General features: G+C 32.2%; 1 protein-coding gene and 1 pseudogene across 1 annotated transcript; both read left to right on the top strand.

Annotated features, from left to right (window-relative positions):
• Positions 1 to 4915: 4915 nt before the first annotated feature.
• LOC105256903 lies at positions 4916 to 8656 on the top strand (annotated as a pseudogene).
• An 11876-nt stretch (positions 8657 to 20532) lies between these two features.
• Positions 20533 to 21339, top strand: LOC112637401 (histone-lysine N-methyltransferase SETMAR-like). The gene has a single exon (XM_025407130.1). The coding sequence runs from the start codon at positions 20533 to 20535 to the stop codon at positions 21337 to 21339; it is 807 nt and encodes a 268-aa protein (XP_025262915.1).
• The last annotated feature ends 3331 nt before the right edge of the window (positions 21340 to 24670 follow it).

Raw genomic sequence — 24670 nt, forward strand, 5'->3', positions numbered from 1 at the left:
ACTTGCTCTCTATTGCCTATGTTCTTCCATTTCATTATTAAATTCGAAGAGAGCTTTTTTCAATATTTGTAACTTTTTTTGGTTAAAGTATTTTTATAAGTTTTTATTTTCACTTAGCGCAATTTTTTTGATATCATTATTTTTGTAGGATATACAATACATTAGTTATTTTACAGTTAATAATACACTATTTTGCAAATACATATACTGTTTTTTACGCGGACTTAGCACCTTTTTTTACCTTTTTTTTAAAAAGATAATTTTTTTTAGAGATATATTTTACTAGATATTTTATAGTTTATGTAAAATTAAGATATTATTTTAAGCCTCATAAATCGAAAAGTACTCAATGAAAAAATACTTTATTATAGTGTTTTGGAAAACTCTCGACATAAGATATAAGAATATGCAATAAAAAATAGGTGGTTCCATTTAAGAAATTAAAGGTGTCCTTGAGAAATTAAAGATGTCCTTGAGCTGACCTTAACGATGCCATCCAAGGTCAAACCAATGACACCATTTTATGTTCCCTTCAAAATCATATAATTTTTGTCGAAAACGTTTTTCTCTAAAATGCTTAGTTTTTGAAAGAAAAGGGGTGTATGGGTGGTCTAGAACACCTTGTATAGTAGTCTTAACATCACGGAGCGCCGTTAGCGCAATCTTACGTCGAATGCGTCAACCGTACAACTTTGTACGCTTGCGCATTGGGAACTTGAGCGTTGACCAAGGAGACGTTTCTTAATGAAAAGTTTTCATATTTTGACTTTGGATCATAATATTGCTGTTCACGATGCACGTAGAGCAAAAATAAAGACACTTTTCTTATATAAATCAAACTCAAGCTATCAATTAAGCCTAGTAAGAACTCGATGCGTTCAGCGATTATTTCAATATGATAATCTCGAATATCTCAAACTATCCGACTCGCGTAAATATACACGGATTGTCTTGTTGCTTACGCGGGACTTAGCACAAGACACTACCGTGTCTCTTGATTTTATTATTAATATCATTAAAATAATGAAAAAAAAATTATTTTTCAGATTTATAATTTTTCTATGAGAAAAATCATGTGTGTCATCAACTGTTATACAGAAAATAAATCTTTCGAAATGCATAAAACATTATAATAATTAAAAAAAAAAAAAATATATATATACAGGGTGTCAATTAAGTCCCGGGACGGCTGAATATTTCCTCATGTAAGGTATTTTTGAAAAAGGTCAAGGTCATTTCTGAAGTAATTTTCAACGAGGAATTCAACGGTGACCTTCAATTTGACCTTGAGCTTGACCTTCAAGGTTATTTGAAGGTCAAAGTGTTTTTTTTAAATAGGAACCCCTATTTTTGATTGTATATTCTTATAGCTGACCTCGAGAGCTTTCCAAAACACTATAATAAAATATTTTTCCCTCAAGCATTTATCGAGTTATGATGCTTCAAATCATTTCTTAATTTTACATAAACCGTAAAATATCTTGTAAAATATTCACTTTTCGATTATTTTACCTTAATACTTTTATGTACAAAATAATGAGAGGAATCAATTGGTTTAAAGAAAACAATTGTTTTTAAGAAAAAATATGGAATTGTTAATTGCAAATTCCATATTTTTTCTTAAAAACAACTATATGTTTTCTTTACGCCAATTGATTCCTCTCATTATTTTGTACATAAAAGTATTAAGGTAAAATAATCGAAAAGTGAATATTTTACAAGATATTTTACGGTTTATGTAAAATTAAGAAATGATTTGAAGCATCATAACTCGATAAATGCTTGAGGGAAAAATATTTTATTATAGTGTTTTGGAAAGCTCTCGAGGTCAGCTATAAGAATATACAATCAAAAATAGGGGTTCCTATTTAAAAAAAACACTTTGACCTTCAAATAACCTTGAAGGTCAAGCTCAAGGTCAAATTGAAGGTCACCGTTGAATTCCTCGTTGAAAATTACTTCAGAAATGACCTTGACCTTTTTCAAAAATACCTTACATGAGAAAATATTCAGCCGTCCCGGGACTTAATTGACACCCTGTATATACAGGGTCTACCAAAAGTGTGGAAACCCCTAAATATCTCGGAAAATATACGTTTTACAGAAAAGTGTTTCCAACAAAAGTTGTAGGGTTTAAGAAGATCTATATACTGATTCTATCAGTTTGACCTTGGATGGCGTCGTCAAGGTCAGGTCAAGGTCACATTGACTTTTTTAAATAACACCCCCTACATTTGATTGCATATTCTTATAGCTTAATTCAAGAGCTTTCCAAAACACTATAATAATGTTCATTTTTATTAAGTACTTTGCGAGTTATGAGGGTTGAAATAATTTCTTAATTTTACATAAACCATAAAATATCTAGTAAACCATTCATTTTTCGATTATCTTACCTTCATACTTTTATGTACAAAATAATGAAAGGAATCAATTGGTGTAAAGAAAACATACAGTTGTTTTTAAGAAAAAATATGGAATTGTTAATTGCAAATTACATATTTTCTCTTAGAAACAACTATGTGTTTTCTTTACACCAATTGATTCCTCTCATTAATTTGTACATAAAAGTATGAAGGTAAGATAATCGAAAAATGAATGGTTTACTAGATATTTTATGGTTTATGTAAAATTAAGAAATTATTTCAACCCTCATAACTCGCAAAGTACTTAATAAAAATGAACATTATTATAGTGTTTTGGAAAGCTCTTGAATTAAGCTATAAGAATATGCAATCAAATGTAGGGGGTGTCATTTAAAAAAGTCAATGTGACCTTGACCTGACCTTGACGACGCCATCCAAGGTCAAACTGATAGAATCAGTATATAGATCTTCTTAAACCCTACAACTTTTGTTGGAAACACTTTTCTGTAAAACGTATATTTTCCGAGATATTTAGGGGTTTCCACACTTTTGGTAGACCCTGTATATATATATAGGTATATACCGGGTGTTTCAGACCACCCGTACACCCCATTTTAAAGCAAAGGAAGTGGTTATTTTGAAAAATGTTTCAGACAAAAGTTGTTGAAGATAAAGTAATGCATTACATGGGTAAATTTGATTGACCTTGGGTGGCGTCGTGAAGGTCATGTCAAGGTCGACTTGAATTTTTTAAATGGGAACCCCTATTTTTCATTGCATATTGTTGTAGCTTATCTCGAGAGCTTTCCAAAACACTATAATTAAGTACCTTTTTATTAAGTACTTTTTGAGTTATAAGGCTTGAAATAATTTCTTAATTTTATATAAACCATAAAATATCTAGTAAACCATTCATTTTTCGATTATCTTACCTTCATACTTTTATGTACAAAATAATGAGAGGAATCAATTGGTGTAAAGAAAACACATAGTTGTTTCTATAAAAAATGTGTAATTTGCAATGCACTTTTTATTATAAACAATCATGCGTTTTCTTTGCACCAATAGTTTTGTCTCATTATCCTGTGCATAAAAGTATTAGGGTAAGACTACCGAAAACTAAATATTTTACGAGATATTTTGCATTTTATATCGAAGTACTGCAAACTTTGAAGCCTTATAACTCAAAAAGTACTTAATGAAAAAACATTTGTCTGTAGTGTTTTGGAAAGCTCTCGAGATAAGCTACAAGAATATGCATTGAAAAATGGGGGTTTCCATTTGAAAAATTGAACTTGACCTTGAAATGACCTTCAAAATAATAGTCAAGGTCAAAATTAATATCATCATTAGATAGATAGGGAAAAATCATAAAACTTTCGTATATAACATTTTTCCAAAAAATGCAATCTCGCTGAGTTATTTGACCGTTCCGGAACTTTTTCCCATCACTGTATATATATTTAATACTAAAATGTAAGTAAAATTATATGTATAAAATTATCATTTTTATAATCAAATTGTCTCTTTCTTTAACTTTTCTCTTAACTTGAAGTGAAAATAAATTAACCGTTTTTCATTGTACAAACGGATTCTTAAAATATATTTTTTCGTGTCTTTCAATTAATTAAAAATCTTTCTTAAAAAGATACACACGCTGGTATGATTGTTTCGAATGTTATCATTAATAATAAGATAATCGTTCCTAGCAAGGATTCCATAGAAAAAGTATTTGTACTATCGAAGATTTTCTTCTTTCCTATCTTCGCCGTTGGAAGAATATAGGAGAGATTTATGGGAGCTATAATGTATTACCTTTATTTTAGAAACACATATGTGTATATATTTTGGATATACAAAAAGTTAGAATTATCACTTAAATATCCAGCAAGAAAGAGCGCGCAGCAGGAAATCATCGATTCAACATCGAGAGAATTAGTTGTACCGATCTCATACTGTAAAGCAATATATTGCACGTTAATTGCGGAATCAACATTGTTGGTAGAAAATAGCATCGATTTAATCCTTTGCATTTGATAGTTTTTTCGTTTTTTAAAAAAATGGTTTGATAAAGAAGTGATGAAATTTTTTACAGCCAACATAAAAATAAATTATATATAAATTAACAGATGTGCAGAATTATTGTAGAGAACCATTTTTCAAAAGTTCATGTATTTTTACATTATACAAAACTTTATATGGAATATTCAATTATTATAATCAATAATAGTTGAAATAATAAGCATAAGGCTTTACTACAAAATGCATCTAAATCAAACATATACAGTTATTGTCGCCTCTCACTCGCCATTCGAGTTGTTATATCAAATCAAGTGACGATTGATTGTGAAAGTCACTTCTCAGGTGCAAAAGATCAATTTCTATATCAATTCGCAATGTGATTACAATGTGAATTTATTTGATCCTGTTATCTTTATAAGAATGCGAGTCCACAGAAAAATATTACTTTGTCTCAGTAAGAACTTCGAGAGGTTCTTCGGCACTTCTGCTCCGGCAATCACTCCTTTGACACGAGGAATAACCCAGGAGATCCAACGTTATGAAGAAGGTCAGTGAAAAAAACTATCATCGATGGTTTTTCGATTTCTTTATGTCTTCATGTAGATATCATTATATTTAGAAACCATATTGGAATATTTAGATGAGCGGGAGAGCATATAGCAACTCCGAGGACAGCTTGGAATCTATCCACGAGTCGACGACGCAGAAACAACCTTGGAGCAAGGAGGAGATCGAAGTAGCATTATCGGAATCTTCCGGGAGGCAATATAGTTTCATCTCTGATCCCTACTCTTTATGGCGATACTCTACAAAAGATTCTGGAAGAATTTCAATGTGTGACTCTCAACAAAAATGAAAATCGCAAGCATAGTGTATCGTTGCCCACGTCCGTAGATAAGTACGGAATAATATTAGCGTCTCTAATTTATGCGTATTGCATTAAGATAAAATAAATAAATAAAAATAAATAAATAAATAAAGATAAAGAAAATAGAATTTTAAAAATAGAATTTGTCATGCTTATTATTTATTGTGTGTATATTTCTGTTTGATGTTATATATTTCTGTTGTTAAAAATCATTCTATTTCTACATTGATCCTTTTATTTAACTAATATATTTTACATATAATAAAATACTTTACGTAAGTAAAATAATGAAATTTTTAATTATAAAATTTAATATTTTTATACTTTATAATTTAACCTTTTATATGTTAATTAACTATCTAGTATAATTAATTTAAAACTTGACATGCAGAATTAACCAAAATACTACATTAGTTGACGAAAATAGAGCAATGCCTATTATGACTGTGGGACAACTACTTGTGGAATGGCCGAATACGTCTACTTATTTCTAGCTGGCTAGGTCATGTAGAAATAGTTAAGGCTTTGTTAGAAAAAGGCGTGTCAGTTTCTACAAGCGACACTGATGGAAGGTTTATATCACTTGTAATATATAGACGTCTAAAAATTTACCATAAAAAATTAAAGCTGAATTTTTAAAAATAATAATTCATCTATAATGATAGAAGTAATTTATACTAGCTAGTAGTTTATTAGATACTTTGATTGATTAGTCAATCAAACCTGTAATTACAATAAATTATTGATAAAAATTATACATTTCCATTATCATCAGGACACCGCTACATCTGGCAGCGTGCACCACGTCCACGGAGATCGTGGAGGAACTATTGAAACATGGTGCAGATCCCCATGTAAGTGGGATTTCAAGAAAAAATGCACCCCGTTGCATTGCGCTGCCGCAGCTGGTTGCGTTGCTACTGTTACATGCTTGATCAAGTCAGGCGCAGATGTGAATGCCAGAAGAAGTCCACTTTATTATGCTATGCTGAACAATGCTGTTGATTGCGTCGAAGCTCTACTGCAAGCAGGTGCTTCTCCTAATAATGCACAGGTGATTCTTCATCACAACCACTATTTAAACATAAATTTAGTGGAGAAGTAATATTATAAACCAAAAATCGCTGTTAGTCTAAAATCTAATAAAGCGAATTATGCAGAAAAAATTACTTTCTTATCAAAGTATCGTATCTCTTTGGGATTCTGAGATATCTTCAATGAATTAATTTACTATTCGTTGACAGGATTATAGAAAGATGTTTTTGCATGTGGCGGCTAGTGTGGGCAATGTTCACTGCATCAAATTACTATTGGATCACGGCGCGGATGTGACAATGAAAATGGGAATCACGAAATCGACGTCCCTACACTTGGCGGCGAAAAAGGGTAATGCGGAATGCACTAGATTATTGTTGAAAGCCGGCTCAAAAACTGAGACAACAAACTCGAGTGGTCAAACGGCGATGCACTTGGCAACGGACGCCCAATCTGTAGAGACGATGGACGTGTTGATTAGCGCTGGTGCAAGGGTGAATGCAGAGAATAATGAAAAACGCACTCCTCTACATGCTGCGGTTGCAAGGAAAAGCAGTGAACTGGTCAAGGCTTTAATAAAAGTTTGTAAATGAAAATTTCTTTAACTCTGAATAGAATACCTTCTTTTAATTAAAATAATAAAAAAATAACTTCACATTTTAAATAGATTTTTTAAAATAAATTACGTTAAATAATTCCATTTATGTAATAAAAAATATTAAAATAATGATTTTTATTCTAATAATAGAATTAATAAAATCTTTTTTTGTTAAAAAGGCAGGCGCATCAGTTAATAAGGCGGACAAGTGCGGTTACACACCGCTGCACATCGCTGCTTTGAACGAGAGCTCCCATACAGTAGAAATGTTGTTGTCAAATGGTGGCGACGTAACGGCGCGTACCAAAGACGGCATCACCGCTATTAACTTCATCGTACGCCGTACTCCGGAGGCGTTATCGCAACTTGTGATGCGTCTCGATCAAGCAGTCTCATTACATGACGAGCTCGGCGATATGGACTGTGAACTGCGAGTGGATTTTCGACCATTGATTCCATTGGGCAGTGGCAACGAAACGGACCTGATGCTCTGTCTGGTGGAGGTCGGTGAAGGTCACATGTTGAAGCACCCATTGTGCCAGAGTTTTCGCTATCTAAAATGGAAGCGTATTCGCAAGTTTTTTTTACTCAATTTCCTGTTCCATTTCATCTTCGTCGCTGTTTTCGTCATCTTCAGCTACATGAAATACATTGACAAGGTGACCAGTGACATCTTCTGTTTAGTATTAGGTTTTACCTGCATACTCGCTATTAAAGACTTTTTTCACATTACCTACGGTATTTGCTATTATATTAAACGCTGGGAAAACTGGCTACAGTGGAGTGTGATTGTGGCATCCAGCATCATCTTGATTTCTCCAGCGCAGGGATGGCAACATTGCGTTGCTGCCGTCGTAGATATTCTCCTGGCCTGTATCCTGCTGATGATTGTGATGTGTCATTTTCCCATTTTTAATCTCTATGTACAAATGTTTACGCGAATGCCCATCAATGTCTTCAAATTTTGTACAGTCTCCTTTAGTCTCTTCATCGGCTTCAGTTTTAGTTTTCATGTTTCAATGTATTTAATAGACAACTCTTACGGCGACACATACATTGCTATGCTATTCAATCTGCTTAAGACGATGACATTATATAAGCTGTATTCCGATACGTTTTTCTATTCAGGTGATATTAAAATAAATATGTATTCTCCCATAATAGATGTTACATTTTTTATGTTCGTTATCCTGGTGACAGTGATATTAATAAATCTAATGATTGGTCTGGCTGTGTCGAATATCGAGGAGTTACGTAGACGCGCGAGTCTCGAACTACTGGTGCGTCATGCCAAGGCAATAGCTCGTTTGGAAAAAATGCTTGATTACACTCATGCGTGTAAAATAATACAAGCGTGCATAAAGAATATACTACTGTTATATTCATCGAATGATTGTGCCCTCCATATTCGGCCGAATGATCCGCGCGAAAAGCGTCTGCCACGAGAGCTCATTCAGTCGTTGTATCGTCTGGCCGCTGAGCAGAAAATGCGACGAGCGATTTTCTGCACATCATCATTTGAAAACATTACCGCAAATAAACCGAATCATGCGAGACTCAGCAGGACGTACAGCAATGACAATAACCAACGGCATCTGAATGAAATGTTCGAGTTAAAGAAATGCTCCCATGATGTGACCGAGATAAAGAAATGCTCCCATGACATCAATATCAGGTTATATAACTTGACGAACAAGATAGAGAATATAGACCGAGATGGAGATTTGACGATACATTTCTAACATTATTAACATTGCCTAATATTCTATATTGAACATTTGAATTGTTTTAAAAAAGCGAAACTCGAATGATCTACCAAAGCAGAATCTAAAATTCAAGGTACAATGCAAAGATGTGATACACTAAGGGAACTAACAAATCAAAAATAATTATAATTGTCTTCAGATATAAATTTTAACGATTTAATTCGTAGCATTCGAAAAACAATTGTGGATTTAATGAACCATGTTATTTCCAAAATGATTTATATAGATATATGTGTGTATTTATCATAAATTATATAAAATTTAAAGTTATTTTTTTATTCTGTACTTACCAGTAATCTAGCTGTGTATCGCTTTCCTGATTCCAGCTACAGAGGCAAATTCGGTTGATGTTTTAAGGAGTTTTACATCGATGATTTAGATTTGTGAATCACAATCACAGTCTTTTTCTAGAGAAAATTATATAAATAATTATATTAATAATATGTTGACTGCGTACGACACCCAATCGTTTTCAGCTATGCAAATTCCTCAGATAAGTGATGCTTGTTGAAAGTTATCGCAATGTCTGAACACGCCTTCCACACCTATTAAAGAAATCACACTTAAATTTAATTAATTGTTTAGAATTCGGAGTAATAAGATAATTTAATGTCTCGCATAACATTTCATATGTATCAATGTTTCATATGTATCAAAGGAAAACCTAAACAACGAGCGCCGAACGTTAGAACGTTCTTGAGCGAATAGAGTCTCTCGCGCTCCGAGTGTACGTCTCTCCCCGCTCGTTTCCGTTTCCCGCGGGCTTCTAAAATCCGAATTATTGTTCAAAACAGTAGTCTTAACAGTAGTCTCTCATATTCACGAAAATGATCTGTTCTCGTTCGACTACAAATATTGTCAATGTACACGTCTTCCGTGTGATCCACGGCGACATTAAAAATTATATAATTGGCTAACTTCTGTGCAACTTAATTCTACCTGTGCCAGTCCTATTCGTTTTCCTGCATTCATCTGACCGGCGAATTAAATAATTATATTAAATTTGGTCCCGCGCAAATCGAAAGGCGCGGGCGATCATTAATAGAATTAACAATTTTGTAATATGTAGAACAATAAAAGACTGATAAAAGTATTTTAAATATACAATCAGAAATTTAAACAAAGAGAAAAATCGACTAACAATAAGAGAGTCAAGACAATAATTATGATGCAGAATTTTTTGAATATTAGCTCTCGCATTATATAGCGTAAATAAACAAAAATAATAGAAATTTAATTAAAAATTAAAATTAAAATAAAAAGATATTTGTTCAAGAATAATTCGAAAATTCGCGTGAATGCGAGTTCGCCGGTCTCGCTCAGAGAATGCGAAAGGTGCGGAAGCACAGAGACAAAGAGAGGATAAAACAGACCAAAATTTTAAAAAAATCGAGTGAAAGGTAGCGAGATGATGATTAGCGGAGCGCATAAACAATCGAAGTCACGAGTGATTCGAAGGAAAGAGAGATGGTTAGGAGAGGTCTGAGAGAACAATGAAACCGTTGACACTTTTAATTGAGTCTGGAGAATTTTGAGAAAGTTATTAATGAAATTTTATTGCACTTTTCACATACATAAGGCTGGTGCAATTTCGATAATATTGAGATTTGAATATCGAGTTCTGTTGTCTTTGATATAATCACACGCGTTTCATATAAATTTAAACTACTTGCATGCGATGCTCAGACGATTTGATGTTAGATCTCTTTATTATGTGCACGCGGTCATCAAATTAGCAAGGGATTGGATTGAGATCCCTTTTGTATTAGAGCGAAATCATTCCGAGAAGATTTCACCTAGAACCGCACTTCTTCCGCACTTAAAGATTTCGGAATACCGAAAATCCATTAACAAAAATGATATTCAGCAGTGATCGAGAGAAAATTCTCGAACACTAATCCGAAGGGTAGTGGTTTGCGCAAAGGGATTATTCCTAAGTTCCTAAGTCCTAAGAGGAACAAGGATCTGACTATGAGTTTCTTTCACGCTTGTATTTATGAATCTGGATGATAGGAATAACGGATTCTTCATTTAAACAGCCATACATCGCTGTGACTCAATACAGACAGAAGAACAAATACCGAGTTGAAAATATAAATTATTACACATAATGAATTAATAAATAAAGTAATATAATCGATAGCGCAGAATTATTTCGTTAGACTCTAACAATATTCTATGATTGAATTATTTTCTAATTATGGCATATTTATCGTAAACATTTGTTTGTCTCCGCTACACTTGTCAATATATCCATCATTACAAAAATAAAGTGTTAATTTTTATACAACACTAAATTATTACATATTAATCTCATTATAATTTTGCTCTTGTATTAATATGACAAAAAATAACATTATATTATTAATATAAATTTGATAAGCTTAACAATTTAATAATTCAAAGACAATAAGAATAGAAATAAAATAGCTTAAGGATCTACCTGTATTGATCGCAGTGGACAATATCATATTCTCTATGTCCCAGGTAGCAAGGTGTCGTCTATTTGACGTCATGAATTAGTCATTCCTCTGACGAATCTGACGTTTAAAATGACGTCCTAATGTCGCAAAAATGACGTGGATTTGTTACAGGTACATTACGTCATATAGTGACATAAAGAATACGTCACATAGTGACGTAAAGAATACGTCATTATTTTCGTGTTATTAACGGCACAATTTTCGTATTATTAACGTTATTACTGCCATATTAATAACGTCATTAATGACGTATAAAGTATCGTTTATTTGACGTCACTTAATTATTCTTATGACATATATGACGTTTAAAATGACGTCCTAATGTCATAAAAATGATGTGGATTTATCACTGATACACAATATGTCTCCGAAAAGTCTCCGAACTGATATTTTTCCTGGAAAGAGAAATAAAGCCATGTATACCAATGGCCAAAATATAGGGCTTGTTTTCTGTCCCTGCACTGCTGAATAGTGCAATAAGTTAGAGTGAATAAAGAAAGTATATATTTGTCTGACTCTATCTACATAGTTTAACAGTACAAGAACAGAAAGCAGACCCATAGTTTGTATGAAGTTTTGTGTCTAACATATTCAAATTTCATTAATAATTAGCGAATTCTGACGCTGTTTTGTTTTGCAAGTTTTTATATGCACAGTTAAAATTTTGCTATTGAACAATGAACGTATCAAGAAAGAATTTAAAAAAATAAAATAATTGTAACTGGTGGCAAAACATTTTCATATACGATTCACAAATAAAAACACGTACACAGCCACCTGCCTTACATTATTACAATTAAAAATTCTTTCTTGATAAAACGCTTGTCTAACCGCATATAAAAACTCACAAAACAAAACGCAAACGAAATAAGGACTTATTAATTATTAATCTGATATTGATGAATTTGAATGTGTTAGACAAAAGGCTTACTATTTCAGCCATTGGCTTATACATGTACTCCACTTGTCTTTCTCAAGAAAAAATCAGTTCGGGGACTTTTCAAACATATGTATATATGTATATTACGTTTTATACGTATATATTACGTTTTATATTGATAAAAAATGCGTTATTATTTTTATATTATTAATTTTTATGTTATTAACGTTATTTTCATGTGATTAATTTATTATATTTTCGTATTATAGATGTCATTTGTACAACTTGTTAATATTAAATAATGATATTGGATTATTATTGATTTGATCACAATTAATATAATCAATACATTAAGATACTCGATACAAGTTATTTATACTCCTTTATTGTTATTACAGTTGATATATTGTAATATATTATTATATATTATATCAACTGTATAATATATTATTACAGTGATATAATATATTATTATATATTGTTGCCTTTTATATTTCTTATACATTATATTACTGTAAATATAACATTATTATAAAAAATTATTACACATTAAATATTGTAAGTATTTTTTACATAAAACAAACAAATTATTTTTTGCACATATATACTTACAAAATATAAAAATATGTAGGATGTTTGGCTACAGGTGGAAGATAATTTAAGGACTGATTCTATTATAGATGATAAGACGAAAATCGAAAATAACAAAATTGTGATTAAAGCTTTGTTTTTAATTATAAATGTTTAAATATACACATAAAAAGAATCTAAATCTCTTACTCATCTAGAATCACTGCTTACAAATTTTTTCCGATCTGTAACTGAACACTGTATATTTATAAAAATTGTAACATGAAATAAAAATGTTTGAATAGATACAATAATAATTATAAAGCAAAATAAAATTTTGTCTTTTACATCCTTTACATATAATATTGAATATTTAGGTCGCGTTCCGAAATTCACTGCCAGTACTGAAAATCTATAGTTTACGTTACGTATATTATAGATTTTCAATACTGGCAGTGAATTTCGGAACACGCCTTTAATGTATTAAATACTACTCTGCCAACACCATACGTAGCAAGCACATCATTGTGACGTGCTAATTCGTCACATATTATGTCGCAGCGATGTCTGAAAGGTGTTCGAAACGTGATTGACACGTTACGTAACTAACAATCAAATTGGTGACAGCAACAATAAAAAGAATTAATAAAAAAAATACTATTTCACTTATTTTCAAAATATGAATCACAATACAGATAATCCAACAAACAGCTGATTAATTAAAATTCAAATTATTTGGCTACATCGCAGCTCCGTGCAAAAAACGTATAATATTTTCTATGACTTCCGAAAATAGCACATCTTTGTTATGGTATAGGCAGGGTAAGAATGTATAACAAAATGCAGAGAAATGGCAATAGATAAATAACTAGAAATCTATAGAATTGAATGAATTAATGGGAATGAAATCTAACAGTTTTGAGATTTCTTGCAATATGGAAACACTATACATTTAGCTATTATTAAATTTAGTGGCCAAATTTTAATTTCATTTGAAATTGTATGATAAATACAAATTTTTAACTTTCTCGAATCTAAAGGATATTTATATAATGGTTCACAACCTTTAAATGCATTACCGATGAAAAATATGTTGTCATTTTGTTGAATAATATTTAAAATTCATATTAAGATATTTTCTTTAATCATACAATAACAGTCAGTACTTGAATCAATGGAGAAAATTATATCATGAAAAGTTACTTTCTTATATTGTTTACAGTGTGTATGTAAAATAGATAAATGTAGCGGACCTAAATTGTGACTATACTTTAGTTTTATTAGCAAGTTAGATTTCATTTTATTTAATGGCAAAGCATAATTTTCTGTTAAACGTCTAAAGATTTGTTGTAAGGGATTAGTAGGACTCTTTACTTATGTTTTTAGTTTACCCAGATAATTTTCAAAAGGGAATGTAGAAAATTCATCCAAAGGACCGAAAATGTCGACGTCGTCAGTTAAATGATTCAATAAATGAACATTATAAATTAAAAATTGTCTACCATAAATATTTTCTGAATGTTGAATAAATGTTGTTAAAATCTTTTTAACAACATATTTTAAAGAAAACTCGGAAATATGTTTATCAGAAACTAGTATAGAAATTCCAATGAAAGAGTAAAAAATGTTCATAAACAGCTATATCAATATTATTTTTCAATACAATTGGTCCTACATACAATAAGAAAGTTCTAAATTCAGTTCCTTTCCATCGAGATAAGTCTTCTAATCCTCGTGGTTTTCTATGAATTTCGAAAGGAATATAAATTCTTAATCGTTGTAAATGTTTAGATATTTGTTTAAAAAAATGGCTACTTAATTTAATTGACAATAGTTGACCACTAATCCATGTATTTAACAATTTGCGCATAATTCCTAAACACACGTTATGTAAATAGTCAATGGGAAAACATTTTATAAAATCTATTGACAATTTTGTTAATGGAGAAGTACCTAAGTGATAATTTTCGTCCGTTTGCAAACGAAATGAGATATTTGTTCTCTTAGTAGCTGTTATATTCGGATAAATTACACGCCCGTTTACATATTCGCCATATTCAGTACATTTATCACATGCTGAATATCCTGTATGTGACTTTACACACTTTAAATATGCTCGTGCAGAAGCGTCACAAATAAAATTATGTAATACAACTTTATATTTTTTTCCATTAATTTCTATGCCGCCTTGTATTAAAAATTCGAGTTCGTTTATAAAATCTTTTAAATATATGTCTAAAGGATCAGGTTTTGAAGTACCACAAAATATTCCTATTGGAAATGGGCTATTAGTTACATGTTTTAATAAACATAGAATCGGCTATAATTGTATATTGCTACTATGAAAAAGTGGTAAACCATCAATGTTAATTTGTAACTGAATTTCTTTATAACAAGATAAATCGTCATATTCAGTTAAAATTCTTTCTAAATTTATTAAAAGTTCAAAATGATAATATTCTCCATTATTTAGCTTTGTTGATGTCATTATGGAAGGAGTACGTAATAGAGTTTTGCTGCTAAATGGTAACTCTGGATGAAAAGGCCGTAACAAATGTAATAGCTCCGTAACACGAACATGTGGTATATTTCCTTTTATAACCCATTCTCGTAATTTAGAAACTACATCGAAACGATTATTGTCACTTTCATCGGAAAGATTATTGTCATTATCAATAGATAAAATCTTATAATTTTCAATGGATACAGGTAATTCGTTGTCAAAAAGAATATTTTCAATTAATTGAGTATTATAAGTACTATGAAATGTATTACTATTATTATCAAGTATATTAGAACTATTACATAAATATTTAAAATTAAAATCAATTTCATTAGACATACTGTAGTTACATTGCACAACGGTATCAATAGTATTATCTTTCTTATATACTTCTCCATTATTATTATCAGTAGAAACATTATCGATTTTTTGATTATTCTCACTAAGCGTAACAAGCATGTCATTTACTATTGCCATTACTCTTCTACGTATTTGGCGTTTTTCCACATAGGGATTCTTCTTATAAATTAATTTTGGTTTTTTATGAAACATGTTAATAACTAAGTAAAAATATAGAAATAATAAGAATCAAAAATTGCTTTGTAATCCGATATAAGATAAATGTACTAATTATGGAACAAAATTTTTTTTAGAGGTTTCATTTTTAATATAAATTATAAAATACAATTCCTAAATGATATAAAAAATCAATAAGGAATTTATTATGAGTCATATACATATATCATCAAAAACTTAATATTTAAAATTTGTATCATTTCGTCCACTAATTGGTATATTTACCTTATAAGTCTTAAATACTTTAAGTCCTAAATCTTTTGATGCTTAAAAAATATACTAATATTATTTCTTTGGATTTAATGTTCACAGCACTCTTTTATTATGAATTAGTAGATTATTTCTTACTTTTATTTAAATTTTTGACGCGGTGCATGTTTTAACCATATCTTCAACACATCTTCAACGTTGCGATCAGTTGCATCAAAATAACAGCTTTTTACAGCATTTTCAATAATATTGCAAAAAATTTTTGAAAATTAATAATCTTAATTATTAATAATTTTTTATTACATTATCACTAGAACTCTTAGAACTACACTCTTAGAACTACAGCTGTATCCTTTCTAATCCATCTGACAGTTCTTTCTTTATCAATTAATTTGGATTTCCACTTGGAGTTTTAGATTTTTGTAACTTTTCATAAATAATGATCATAATGAATTACAAAAAACCTAAAGCTCTAGTACAAATCGAAATTAAAAGGAAAGAAAGAATTGGTCAAAAATTGCACAGCCTAAAGCCTGGTGCAGACAGGACGCGTCAAGCAGCGAGCAGCAACTAATTAGCGAAGCGGTATTTTCTACGCCACTGCTGATATTGCCTCGCTAATTGGATTGCTTCTCGCTGCTTGACGTTTGATGCGTCCTGTCTGCACCAGACTTAATTCTAATCTCTCGTATTAAAGTCAATAAAAATAAAAGTAAGTACTTACTAATAACTGCTGTTTTTAATAAACATTCAGAAAATCGTTTTTTATTGTCTCGTTTCCCATAAAAAGAAAACCTTGTGGCTAAATTATCTGTATATAAAAATTTCATTATTTTGTTAGTTAAAGTAGTTATGTTTTTACCACCCAAACTTACGAAATACAAAACCTGAAAAGTAGATTTTAAATAAAATATATTTAAAATAAAAAAATTAGATAAAATAATTAATAAGCAAATAGTTTCTATTTACTAAAGCATTCAATTTGTCCTCTTCCTTTAAATAATTCTCTAAAATTTCTAGCTGTTGTAGAGTATCGATAGGAAATTGTATTGGTATATGAGACGGTAAAATACCTGGCGCTTTTTGTAATTTATTCTCCTTTAATAAAGCTAGTATTTGTATATTATACTCCTTTATTTCAACCATAAATTCTAATAATTGTTTCTGAAACGATAATTAATTTTTATTATTTTAATTTTATATTTTTGGAAACTACAAACTATTATTATTGTTCTATTATTTATATTTTGTACTTACATAATTCGTCTAACGATTTAACTAATTTAATATTTTTAGGAGACGAATGTGCAATATTATTTTTTGCAACTAAAGCATTTGGAGTATTTGATGTACTAGCAATTGGAGTATTTGATCTATTAGCAAATCTTTCCACAAGCGGAATATTAGAAACTGTGATTACAGGTTCACCGTTTACTTGTAATTCATTATCTGTAAAATATAAATACAAATTTCAATTTTTTAAATTCAAAAAATAAGTATAAATAAAATTATTATTTAAATGTACTATTCAAGTTTCGTAATTTAGACATTGGCTTTAACCTAGATTGCCTTTCTCACTCCTTTTATAAAAAAAACAATAGTTGTAAACTTAAATAATGGTTGAAGTCTATGTCTAGAATTACAATTATTGAGCAGTATTAATGTGTATATATATATATATATATTATATATATATATATATATATACAGGGTGTCCATCGATTTTCGACCTAAATGAAATAAATAAGTAGATTGGCTCAAATTAAGAAGGAATGACCTGTATTGTTTTGGGATTGTCGCAATAATTAACGAAATATTAAATAAAAAAGATCGGCCAATCTGCATGAGTAAAAGCGCGCGGCGATGAGAGTCGTCCCATCGTAATCCGATACTACGAGCGCGGCGAAGCGGTGGGCGGGTCGATCTCCGAGACATGATGGTGATTTGCGATATATCGTAATACCGCGCCGAAAAATGACCCGTCTCCCCTTTTCGTGGCGAGAAAATGATGCGCTATCATTTCCACACCACCTTGCGGTGGTTTCCCCCATAGGCCTATTCCACTCTCAATTTAAAAATTATTCAAAATGCTATTTACTATACGCTGAATATATCGTAAATGTAAAAAATTAATGGACAGTACCTTTACAAAAATTGATTCGTGGTTGAAAATCCTTCGATAAAATGTATTGCACGCGTTGATAATGTGATACGATGATAAAATTCTTCAAGAATCCTTTCTTCATCTCGTACACGAAGACACACTGCTGGACCGGTTATTCCGATATTATGCACGACACTCAATTTCACATAATTATTGCACAACACGTAAAATTGTACGGCCACTTGGTTTTCGTGCACGCTCGAGAAATGATTCCATGTAAATTGTGGCCGCACGATCAGTATTTTCTCTCGCTAGTCCGTATGCCACAATCATATCCGTATATTCCTGCAGAGTACACTTCACTTTCTCTGTTAATTTACTAGGCAAACACAAGATTTTTATTAAAACGTCTTAGCTCTCGCACGCTGTTACCAGACTGCGTACGCCAGCAGCACGCAACTACAGCTGAGCGGACATGCGAGTGTAATCATAGTGTGCAGGCGTCGAACTCACACGTACGCTTACACTCACATGTCCGCTCAGCTGTCAGCTGTAGTTGCGTGCTGCTGGCGTACGCAGTCTGGTAACAGCGTGCGAGAGCTAAGACGTTTTAATAAAAATCTTGTGTTTGCGTAGTAAATTAACAGAGAAAGTGAAGTGTACTCCGCAGGAATATACGGATATGATTGTGGCATACGGACTAGCGGGAGAAAATATTTATCGTGCGGCCGCAATTTACATGGAATCATTTCTCGGGCGTGCACGAAAACCAAGTGGCCGTACAATTTTACGTGTTGTGCAATAATTATGTGAAACTGAGTGTCGTGCATAATATCGGAATAACCGGTCCAGCAGTGCGTCTTCGTGTACGAAATGAAGAAAAGATTCTTGAAGAATTTTATCATCGTATCACATTATCAACGCGTGCAATACATTTTATCGAGGGATTTTCAACCACGAATCAATTTTTGTAAAGGTACTGTCACCATTACTTTTTTACATTTACGATATATTCAGCGTATAGTAAATAGCATTTTAAATAATTTTTAAATTGAGAGTGGAATAGGCCTATGGGGGAAACCACTATAAAAAAAGCGCACCATGCTATCTACCGCAAGGTGGTGTGGAAATGATAGCGCATCATTTTCTCGCCACGAAAAGGGGGGATGGGTCATTTTTCGGCGCGGTATTGCGATATATCGCAAACCACCATCATGTCTCGGAGAGCGACCCGCCCACCGCTTCGCCGCGCTCGTAGTATCGGATTACGGTGGGACGACTCTCGTCGCCGCGCGCTTTTACTCACGCAGATTGGCCGATCTTTTTTATTTAATATTTCGTTAATTATTGGGACAATCCCAAAACAATACAGGTCATTCCTTCTTAATTCGAGCCAATCTACTTATTTATTTCATTTAGGTCGAAAATCGACGGACACCCTGTATACAGGGTTTGTCCCAAAAGTAATGAGCCTTTTTTCAAAAAAATAGATTTATTGATCAAACATGTAATACAACTTAATACTCTTCAAAATAGTCTCCTCCTGCGTCTATACATCTTTGCCAACGTGTTTTCCATGCATCGTAGGCCCTCTGGAATTCGCTTTTCGGAATGCTGTTAAGGCACCTCGTCGTGGTGTTTTGAATGTTGTCCAGGGTCTCCAGATGCTTTCCTTTCAGCTCCCTTTTCACCTTTGGGAACAAGAAGAAGTCTGCCGGGGCTACATCGGGGCTATAGGGGGGCTGTGGCACCGTTGAAACACCGATCCGATTTTATTGCATAGCGTTGCTCCAAAGTTCTCTCCATCCTAACCACGACAAGGCTCTGCGCGGAGGTTCACTAAAAATGACGTCCCACCGCTCCGAGAGCTCGTACGCAACTGAACCAGACGTTGCTGGCAAGCTTAGAATCCCCCCCACCACTTCCAACCGGTCGCGCAGGTGTGCGCTGTACAGTCGCGTGGCAAAAAAATGAGGCTCATTACTTTTGGGACAAACCCTGTATATATATATATATATATATATATATATATATATATATATATATACATTAATACTACTTTATATTTATTTACTAAGATTATTTAACATTGCTTAAAGTTGTTATACAAATATATATATATATATATATATATATATATATATATTGGGTTGGGGAAAAAGTTTCTTCGTATTTTCCGGCAGATGGAATTAGAATCGCATAACCTTGATAATATTAATCGGATCTGTCAATACTTTGTGTGCGTTTGAAAGGTGACATATCATAAAGAAAAAGTAGCAAAAAAGTAGTGATATTTATCTATTCAGTTAAAAGTTATTGCATCTTGAAAATGAGTGAAGAGAAAGAAGAAATTCGATACATTTTAAAATTTTATTTTAAAAAAGGGAAGAATGCAACTCAGGCAGCTAAAAAAATTTGTGATGTTTATGGACATGATGCTGTATCAATACGTGTTGCACAAATCTGGTTCAAGCGTTTTCAATCTGGAAATTTTAACGTCAAAGATACACCTCGCTCTGGTCGACCGATCACTGAAAAAGTCGATGAAATTATGGAAATAATTGAACAAGACCGGCATATTAGCAGTCACGAAATCGGTAAGCAACTGAACATCGACCACAAAACAGTTTTAAACCATTTGCAGAAAGCTGGATACAAAAAAAAGCTCGATGTTTGGGTGCCACATGATTTAACAGTCAAAAATTTAATGGATCGATTTTCTATCTGTGAATCATTGTTAAAACGAAACGACATCGAACCATTTTTGAAACGGCTCATAATAGGCGATGAAAAATGGATCACGTATGACAATAATGTACGTAAAAGATCGTGGACAAAGCGAAATGAAGTTCCGCAAACTGTGGCAAAGCCAAAATTGACGCCAAGAAAAGTGATGCTGAGTGTGTGGTGGAATTACAAAGGAATCGTTCACTACGAGCTGCTGCCGTCCGGTCAAACAATTGATTCTAACCTTTACTGTCAACAACTGGAAAGATTACGCCAGGCAATTGAGAAAACGCGACCAGAATTGATCAATAGGAAAGGCGTCGTCTTTCATCACGACAACGCGAGACCTCATGTATCTATAGCGACTCGTCAAAAATTAAGAGAACTTGGCTGGGAAGTTTTGATGCACCCACCTTATAGTCCTGACCTTGCACCATCAGACTACCATTTATTTCGATCTCTACAGAACTCTCTTAATGGTACGAAGTTGGCTTCAAGAGAGGCCTGTGAAAATCACTTGTCACAGTTTTTCGCCCAGAAATCACACAAGTTCTACAGTGACGGGATTATGGTTTTACCTCAAAGATGGCAAAAGGTGGTCGAACAAAACGGCACATATTTAATTTCATAAGCTTCATTTCAAATATGAATAAAATTTGTTTCATTTTTGCAATAAAATACGAAGAAACTTTTTCCCCAACCCAATATATTTAGTAAACAAATGTAAATATCATCTTATTTTTTCCTTTATATTATTGTACGTTATATGTGAATCTTTGTAGTTTTATTATAAATTTTAAAAGTTAATTTAAAAGTAAAAGAATTTTTATAATTACCTGATGAAATTGCTGGAGGCCGTAATAAACGTTTATTGTTGCATTTCTTTTTGTTAATACTGTTACGTCCGGTGGACTTCACGATTCTGTTCTTTCATCGAAACGTTTCTTAGAAGTAATCAACGATTGGGTTGAATTTAAAAGGAAACCCAACTCGGATAAACAAGCAAAGTGGCCAGTCGAGATAGCGCTACGAAAATTTAAATAAAATTTTAATTTACGAGTCTCGGAAATATAAGAAATTCAATCCATGCGTATCAATGGATCGTCTCAGAGACTTTGAAATAAGAGCCTTGGTCATCGGGAAATTGACCAAAAAAGTAAATACGAGCAGAGCCATAAAATTAATATCGCACGTGCGCTGGATCAATAGGCCATTCTCAATCAAATCGTAGGAGATAAAGAAATCAGGTCGCTCCCACTCTTTACTGGATGGTGAAGCCAAACCTTAAGAAAAAGGGCTTAACCAATTAGAGGTCTAAGACACCCTCTCTTCCTAAAAATCTAACTCCTTGGCCCTAAGAAGGGAGTAATAGAAATCATTTGATTCGATTTTCAAAGATTCCCACCATCCAGTAAGGAGGAGGAGCAACTACTTTAAAAAATGCAAGCGCAAGGCGCGAGCGCTCACTTGGTCTCTAATTTATTAGTTCATTAAGTTCTCTAGTTCATTAGTTCACTTGCGTTCACTAGTAAGTACTAACTAGCACTATAAGCAGTACAGTTGATAGCTCCAATCAAGATTCAGTTATTCAATTTTAAAATTATATAGCCTCGGGGATCCTTTTTTTGCATTATGCAGTTAAGTTATTAATTTGTTTTATATCACAGTGAAAATGATTTTGTTAACATTTAATCGTGCATCATGTGAAATTTCTGATGAACATCTTTATTACTCGGCTCTTCATGTTATCAACCTCCGACTTCAGCCATTGTAATTTTATCAACGCATTTATTTTTGTGATTCCAACGAATTGTGAGTAAATTTGAGCAACTTTTCTCCTTTTTCCATATCTTACTATCTCATAATTTAAACACCTATGTCTAACAAATAATTTTAAACAGTTTAATAATCATTAAATCTTTACTAATTTACTATCAATCAATCAATCAATCCTTGTTTCACCTCTCCTCCAGCCTCATTCCTTGTTCTTCCTAATTCGCCTAGAATCTCCGAAAGGCGATTCGCGAATAAATCTATCTTACGATCTTTATCTATTCGTTCAGGATTTCAGCATTGGAATTCACGAATATTTCCTTTATTTATTCACTCTAGATTTCAGCATTGGAATTCGCGAATAAATCTCCTATGATCCTTATCCATTCGTTCAGGATTTTAGCATTGGAATTCACGAATATTTCCTTTATTTATTCGCTCTGGATTTCAGCATTGGAATTCGCGAATAAATCTCCTAAGATCTTTATCCATTCGTTCAGGATTTCAGCATTGGAATTCACGAATAATTTCCCTGTTCGTTGAGAATCTCCGCAAGGCGATTCACGAACATTTCTCTGTTCGTTGAGAATCTCCGCAAGGCGATTCACGAACATTTCTCTGTTCGTTGAGAATCTCCGCAAGGCGATTCACGAACATTTCTCTGTTCGTTGAGAATCTCCGCAAGGCGGTTCGCGAACAATTCCCCGTTCATTGAGAATCTCCGCAAGGCGGTTCGCGAACGATTCCTTAATTTTCATTTCCTTTTAATTGCCTTTTCTGATTTATTTATCAACAATTCGTATTGTTTTCTATCTTTATATTTCGTTTAAGCCCTTCTTTATATATATTTAACTCTTCATTTCTATTTTTCTTTACTCCCTTTCATTTTCTTTTAATTTCCCATTCCTTGCATTATTATTATTATTTATCCTTTTTTTTTTTCTTTCCTTTTCTTCCCCTTTATATTATTTCCTATGTATTATCACTACTTTGGGAGAAATCATTGAAATAGATGAATAATTTTCGAACTTAGACATGGCGAATCGTTTATCTTAATTTTATTATTGTATTTTAATTTGGACCTGTGTTTCGCCGAATTTAGAAAATTTTAATTTTAATTATAACATACTCGAGAATATATACATACACGCACACATACTCATTCATGCATAACTATAACTGCTAAGATGTATTTTTCTTTCCTTATATTTTTTTTTTTATATAATATATGTATTTTTTTTAATTTAATGTAGAATTTAATTATTTAACCCGTTCTCTTCCCTAAATCCCGAGATCGCACTAGGTCCTATCCCGCGTAACAAGGATTAGATTCCTTTACCGAAAAGGGACCACCGAACGAATAGGCGTAAAAACGCAGAGTTAAAGAGACCTTCGGTCGCTGACCTGTATCAGGCCCTTCACATTCGTTCGACCCGATCCATACACACGCCCGAATAAAGTGTGTCACGGGGTAAGTAAGTTACGTTCTTCCATACAGCCCATCCTTTCAGGGTCCGGACGTAACATTAGCATCTGAAAATTTTTAACTTTTATAAGTAAAGGTTTTATATTTTAGAGATTTGAAGATTAAAAATTTCATTTTTTTTTAAATGAAACTCTTAAAGTGGATCTTACTTTTTTATATAAATTGATTTTGTAATATTTAAACAATTGTAATATTTAAACAATTATGAGGATAAAATAAGTAAAAATTGAATAGTTTAGTTTATTATCTATAATTTGCATATTTCCTATATGTTTTAAAAATATGTAATTGTAAAATTTTGATTTAAAATTTTTCTAAAATATTTATGTTATCTTGCAACTGTGTTAGCAATTTGTGGATCTTTTCTCTGCAGTAGTGACCTTAATCTTGACCACGACCATGACCTTCAATATCATTTAAAAGTCGATTTTTTTATAAATAGAAATCCGTGTACTAAAAAATTCGTCTACTCAAGAGCTTTCAAAAGATGTGTGGCACTTTGTAAAAATTAAAAATGACGGATTTACTATAGCGTCTGGAACTGCCGAAAATTGCATGAATTTCCCGAAAAAGACATTTCCTTTTAGATGATGAATTCAGGTTAAAAAGACTTTTTTTGAAGATAATCGAGATCACTGTTCATGAATCTGAAGTCAGGTTAACGAAATTTAAAATGGCGGATCCAAATGGCGCCTAAAACTAC

This window comes from Camponotus floridanus, unplaced genomic scaffold (genome assembly GCF_003227725.1).
Source record: "Camponotus floridanus strain SB8 unplaced genomic scaffold, Cflo_v7.5 scaffold161, whole genome shotgun sequence".
Classification (NCBI taxonomy): Eukaryota; Metazoa; Arthropoda; class Insecta; order Hymenoptera; family Formicidae; genus Camponotus; species Camponotus floridanus.

Coding starts and splice junctions, on each gene's coding strand:
- LOC112637401 (XM_025407130.1), top strand. CDS start 20,533: ATGGAAATAATTGAACAAGACCGGCATATTAGCAGTCACGAAATCGGT.